General features: G+C 45.0%; 1 protein-coding gene across 3 annotated transcripts in view; it reads left to right on the forward strand.

Moving 5' to 3' along the window:
• The first annotated feature begins 6 nt into the window (after nt 1-6).
• Nucleotides 7-6743, forward strand: part of RER1 (retention in endoplasmic reticulum sorting receptor 1) — a 17710-nt gene continuing 10973 nt past the window's right edge. Inside the window, exons 1-2 of one of the 3 annotated variants that reach the window (XM_006161170.3) lie at nt 7-16; nt 4642-4729. In XM_006161170.3, coding sequence (XP_006161232.1) covers nt 4649-4729 — 81 coding nt within the window. In that variant the 5' untranslated portion in view covers nt 7-16; nt 4642-4648. Of the gene's footprint in view, nt 17-153; nt 266-2535; nt 2733-4641; nt 4730-6743 lie in introns of those variants that run through there. The other 2 variants (XM_014592696.2, XM_027765437.1) reach the window with 2 other exon arrangements.

Below are 6743 nucleotides of genomic sequence, written 5' to 3' on the forward strand. Positions count from 1 at the left end.
GCCGCGGAGCTGCGAGGTGCCGGGGGCGGGCTGCGTGGCGCGGGGCCCGCCGGGCGGGACCACCTCCGCCTCTTTCCGGGCTGTCAAGGCCGCGGCGGGCTGGGCTGAGCTGAGCTGAGGGCCGGGTCGGGAAGGGCCGTCGGGGCCCGGGAGGGGACAGGCCGGGAGAGGTTCCCGGAAGAGGCGCTTGGAGTGGGCCGCAACCTTGCCCGCTCTGCCGCTTTTTATTCTTTTTTCCACCCGGCAGGGACATCTGGGGAACCTGGTCAGTTGCTGCCTTCACAGCTTTCTGGGAGTTGGGATAGATTTGTGTGGTGGGAATGCCCTTTTCCCTACCACCGCGTTTGTAATTAGGTCTTACCTGTAGAATTTAGTATTAAGTTTTCGGATGAAGCTGTTACTGAACGGGCTGAGAGGGAACTGGTTTGATGATTCAAAATTATATTTTGATAACACTCCAAATTAAGACAATAAAATGATAGGTTCTCCAGGCTGATTTTGTACTAATCAGTGATCCCACCGAAAAGTTAACATTTGCTTCCTCGCCAGAGTACCTTACAGCCTTGAAGGCTGCCTTCACCCGTAGGACCATCGTTCTCTTTTTAACTTCAGGATAGACACTGGTTATTAGTCCTAGACATGCTTAATTCTTAATAGAGTTGACTTGCACTTCATAGTAAAGTGGCATTACCTCCATATGTGAATACAAGGTCCTCAGTAGAGACTCACAGTCAGTTGGATCCCAGGATGTACTGAAAGTGACCGCAGCCTAGGGGCAGTGTGGAAGGGCCAGGTGCAGATTAAGATGGTCACACCCAGAGGAGGGAGGAGCCCAGGCTGGAATGTAGCCTTTAGAAGAGTGGAGAGGCAGAGTCTGGAAGCACATTTCAGGGAACATCACCAGCAGTGTGAGGCCTGATTCTTGGGACCCAGGGAGGAACTTGGTGGTGGGGTGTGTGAAGGGAAAGTAGTGGGAGCCAGGCTGGATCCCATATACCAGATGAAGGACCTAATCTCTCCTGTTTTAGGACTGATGGACTACAGAAGCTGATGCATGTAACAGGCTCTAGAACATGGCACATGTAGAGTTTTGCCCAGTTTTCAACATGGCACTTAGGGTCTTTGTTTGGGCTGATTTTTCTTTGCCTTTTATATTGTTTTCTTTGTGACTGAGCTCAAAGCAGTTACATACAACAGATAACTGATCGCTAGCCTGCTACGTAACAGGCACATCTCAGGAGATAGGGCCCAGCTGTGAACTAGATATGCTCCCCTCCCTTCTCCCAGGACTTTTCTAGTAGGAGGAAATTGAAAAAATAAACCGAAATGATATTGGAAAACAGTTGTTACACAAAATAAAAACAGGGTGATGTGACACAAGGGACTGATGGTCAGTTTGGAGAGTAATGAGGGCCTCTATGAAGACGTGGCCTTTAAACAGAGCAGAGGAAGGACAGGAATACAAACAGATCAGGAGGTAGGAGGGCCAGCCCTAATCCAGGAACAAGTCTGACATGTTTGAAGGGCCAGCACACTCCTTCTGTGCCCTGCACTTAGGGTTTACTAAACTGGCCATGAATCCTCATGAGAACCCTTTGGGGGAAGGCACCACAGATACCGTTATCTCATTTTATACATTGGGATCTGAGGCACTTTTAAACAGCTCACCCTGGTCATATCACTAAGAGTAGGCAGTTTGACTCCAAAGTTCATGGTCTTAATCACGCGATGTTGCCTCTCTCATGTTATTGGCAATGATTTAAAAAAAAAAGATAAAAATTGCTATAGAGTATGTGTGTTCACCAGAGAGAGACAGAAAGTGAGAAAGCACCCCTCAGGGGACTTGGGGTATGCATACACACACATACCAGGCATAATTCCCAAGCTACTAGATTTAGGACTTGAACCACACCATTGGCCATGTGGGATCCAGTCGCCTTAACCACTATGGCACCTGACTGGCCCATCAACAATATTTTAATCAAAATGTAGAGCCATGTTTTAATATCTATATTATGTTTGTCAGATAATCAGAAATTGGCTAATGCATTTCTGGTAGGTTTTCTGTACATTTAGTCAAAAGAGTGAGAAATTTTAAGGAGTTAGCTGTGCTTAGAGTATGTATTTTAATTAGATAGCTAGATATTTTTCTTTTAATATTTTATCATTTCACTGAAAGGAAAGTGTTTTAGTGGTAACCACATTCGTCAGAGTAAAATAAGGGGAAATTGTAAGGAACCATAAAATGGGGTAGCATTCTGCTGGCCTGACTTTGGCCTAAACAGGGTAACCATTCAAGGTAATGAATTCTAATATAGCCTCTGTTTAAAACTGGACTTCTCCCTAGTTGAACATAAAAATGCACGTCCTGAAAAAGGATGTGGAGGTCTTGGAAGCCATAATTTGGCTTGTCGGTTAAGTTGTGTGTCTTTTAATATTTGTAGCTCTCATGAGACCAAAGGGCATTTCTTGATCTCCTCCTTGACAGTTCCTGGCACTCTGCTCCACGATCCAGGAAATGGTGTCATGGAATCATGTTCATGCTTCTTAGCACAGACTTGATGATGTGGCATAGTGGAACTGTTCAAGTAACTTTAATATCGAAGTTGTAATTGGGAAGTTTATCCACTCGACATCCAGAATCACATCACGTAGCCTGCTGACTTCTATTCAGAAGGAGGATTTTCTAAATGCTTGCAGTGAGGATGAGATTTAGAAGGTGTTGGACTCAGGCAAGTGTGGGTTCCTGCTCCAGCCTCATTGTGAACAGGCTGACCAACTGGGTCAGCACTTTAGCCTTTTGAGCCTCAGTTTTCTCACCTGTAAATGGAAACAATATGACCAGCCTCAAAGGCTGTGGTGGAATGATGTCTGTGCTTTCTTGTCTGGTGTTTAATAGAGCCTCATTTTACAGATGAGGAAACTGAAGTTGGTTGCATGGTCAGAGTTTGCTGAAGGCCTCACAGCCATTCAGCACAGGTCAGACTTAAAAGCAAACTTGAAACTGAAGTCTTTTTCTCCTCTTCACCATGCCATGGTAGCAGATGGAGTTTGGGAAGATGTCCCCACAGACTTGGGGCAATTGTGAGCTTTGCTCTTGGCATTTTCCCTTAAAGGTCCACAAGTGTTTTATCTTTAGAGTGGGAGTAATGACTTGAAGGACCCAGTGACTCAGCAGTGTTTTCCCAACAAATGGCAAGTCCTCTAAATCCATCTCATCTCAGGAACGGGTGGCAGTATGATCAGTTGAGGAGCCAGGTGTTAAAATTAGGCTCTGGGGGGACCAGAAGTTTGTGTAATGGCTATGTTGCTGGACTCCCATGTAGTTGACTGTGGTTCAAGTCCCAGTGGCTTAAACTGATGCTGGGCGTGTGTGCATGTGTGCCCAAGATCCCAAGAGAAGAATGGAAGAGAAGGGATGGCGGCGTGGCCACCCCCCCGGGGGGTGATTTCTCGCTTTCTGCCTCTCTGTCTCTCTCTGTCTTTCTGGTGAGTGCACGCACCCTATAGCAAAAACCTCTCCAAAAAAAAAAAAATGAGGCTCTGGGCCTGTTCAGGAGCAGAGCTGTTCCATGACCTTGGACAGGTGGCTCTGACTAATTGAGACTTGTTCCTCATTTGTGAAATGGGTAATGATGCCCCTTTCTCTTGGTCATTTGAGAATTAAGGGGGTTAATGTACATGACCTCTTGACACTTGGGTTCTTACAGTTGAATTGATCCTATGATCCTCATAGGATCATAGCAGCTTATTGGAATAGAAGCAGATACAGTTACCTACAACTGCCAGATAAGAAACTGGGACATACCATAGGTAGATTACCTGAGAGTTGAAGATGCTGTTTTTCCGTTCATAGAATAGCGGACCTGGCCGTGAGAGGACAGGATACTTCCTGCTTCTGCCAGACTGGAGAGCCAGGATGGAGCAAAGAGGATGGGTACTTGAGGGAAGCCACGAGTGAGCCACTGAAGGACCCAGAGGGAGGGCATGTAGCAGCACAACTGTCGGCCAGTGGTCAGCAGGGGCAGTTTCTTGGCAGGACGGGTGGACAGCACCGCCTGCCTAGGTGCGTGTGTGCTGACAATACAAACCAGTGTTTGTCCAGTGCTGCTGGGCACATTCTTCTCGCACTGCCCTTTCTCTCCACCAAAGCCCGTGTACCTGTTTGTTTCTTTTTCCTGAACAATTCACGGTACAGGTTGAGTATCCCTAATCCAAAATGCTTGGGACCAGAAGTGTTTCAGATTTTAATTTTTTGAGTCTTGGGATATTTGCACATACACAATGAGATACCTTGGTGATGGGACCCAAGTCTAAAGATGAAATTTGTTTCACGTGTACTTTATATATAGCCCGAAGGTAAGTTGATTTAATATTTTTGTGACTGCAACTTGTCCCATGAGGTCAGATGTGGAATTTTCCACTTTGGACAACATATTGGTGTTCAAAAAATTTCAGGTTTTGGAGCATTTTAGAGTTTTGGATTAGGGATGCCGTGCCTGTAAAACACAAAAAGAAATGGTGTGGATGAAATCCTGTTATTGAAAAATGTGCTTGATGGTATTGGTGAAAATAGAGCACAGTTTTTATGTCTTGAATACTTCCTATTTAATTTAGTAGTGTTTTGTGTTTTTCTCATAGTTACAGAATGTCCGAAGGGGATAGCGTTGGAGAGTCTGTCCATGGGAAACCTTCAGTGGTGTACAGATTTTTCACAAGACTCGGACAGGTTGGTGAGGTGCCTTTTTTTTTTTTTTTTAATAGATGATTTGTGTAAATATTGGATAAAGAAATGTTGACTCCTGGCACATTTTCCTGACATAAGTTTGATGCTCCCAGTGACACATTAAGCAATGTCTGTACCTAACCTTAGATCTGTGCTCTTCTCTTTGTTGTGACTGTGACTCTTATGCTTTCTGTGAAGGATCAGATAGCGAGGGCCACACATGTTCTCTGTACCACATGTATGTATGTGTGTGCATCTGTTTTTTTTTTCTTTTTAACAATCTTTAAAAATATAAAAACCTTTATTAGCCCCCATGAGGTCCAGGCATAGTGGTAGCCCCTGCCCTGCTCTTGCCAGTTTTTTTTCCTGGCCACCCACACTCACTTGACTTAGACACTTCAACCCCCCTTCCCTTTCTGTACATGGCTGTTGAATGCTGCGCCCCAAGTGTGAAAGGCTTTAGTGCTGGCTCAGGTACATGTAGATCACTGTGCCTGTGGGCTGTTGGAGGTTGCTTGTTGAAGGGACCTGTACTTAAACGCTATATGAACTGCAGTCTTTTTTTTTTTTTTTTAAAGAGAGATTTTTGCTATAGGGCATGTACGCTCACCAGAGAGAGACAGAAAACAAGAAATCATCCCCTAGGTGGGTGACCACGCTTTAATCCTTTCTTCTCCATTCTCCTGCCTGCATATTGGGCACATGTACCTGGCTTGAGTTTTAAGTCACTGGGCCTGGGACTTGAACCTTTGTTGACTACATGGGAGTCCAGTGACATAACCATTATGACATCTGCTGGTCCCTGAACTTCAGTCTTATTGACTTGTAAAAACAGACTAAGTGTTTAATCTGGGTGATGAGTATTTGTGAACTCGTATTTTTTCCTTCACGATTGACATTTTTATCATTAAAATTTCAAAATCAAAATTAAAAAGTACACATATGGAGTCCAGCAGATGGCATAATTATGTCATTGGACTCCCACGTAGTCGACTGCAGTTCATGTCCTGAACCTGGTGCCTTAAACTCAGGCCAGTTCCGTGTGCATGCATGCCCAAGATCCCAAGAGGAGAATGGAGGAGAAGGGATTGCAGTGTGGCTATCCCCCACTGAGGGTGATTTCTTGCTTTCTGTCTCTCTCTGTCTTTCCAGCAAGCAAATGTGCTCTATAGCAAAAACCTCTTTTCAAAAAAAAAATTAAAGTACACATACGTGTATGTGTAAATGTAAAAGAAACTAAGGATTCTCTTGTTAATCTCCATAGTTGCCTTGGTGCATACCATATGCAAGCTTTGGGCTTTTGCAGGTTAGGGTGCAGCCACTAGCCTGTAAGAGAGGCAGGAGTAGGGACCAGCAGTTAGTGTAATGGCTATGTTGCTGGACTCCCATGTAGTTGACGGTGGTTCAAGTCCTGGACCCGGTGGCTTAAAACTCACACCGGGCACGTGTGTGTGCGTGCCCAAAATCTTGAGAGGAGAATGGAAGAGAAGGGATTGTGGTGTGGCCATCCCCCTGGAGGGGGATTTCTCACTTTCTGTCTCTCTGTCTCTCTCTTTCTGGCGAGTGCACGTGCCCTATATCAAAAACCTCTACAAAAAAAAAAAAAAAAAAAAGAGGCAGGAGTAGCACATTGCTGCTCTACAGGACAGGTGGCTCTGTGTTCTGAAAGAAGCACAGTGGAGACAGTGGAGGAGAGGCCTGTGAAAGGGTTCCGTAGAAATGGGTTTCGGATAGAACCTGGGCTGTGGTTATGTTGGGAGGAATTTGAAAAAAACCTGGCATACCATGAGAGCATGAGGAGGCTGAGAATTCTGTTCAGAGGCGCATTCCTGAGCCCACCAAGTAGGTACCATGAGCAAAGTTTACCCTCCCAGTTTGGAAAATTTATGGTTAAGAAGCTGTTACTGGAATTAAATGGTTGCAGACATGTCTAAGGAATATTGTGAGGATTTGATCCCTTTATGAATCTTTTTTTTTTTTTTTTTTTTTGGAGGGTTTTTCCTTTTGGGACCGGTGC

Source organism: Tupaia chinensis, unplaced genomic scaffold (assembly GCF_000334495.1).
Source record: "Tupaia chinensis unplaced genomic scaffold, TupChi_1.0 Scaffold138365_1, whole genome shotgun sequence".
Lineage (NCBI taxonomy): Eukaryota > Metazoa > Chordata > Mammalia > Scandentia > Tupaiidae > Tupaia > Tupaia belangeri.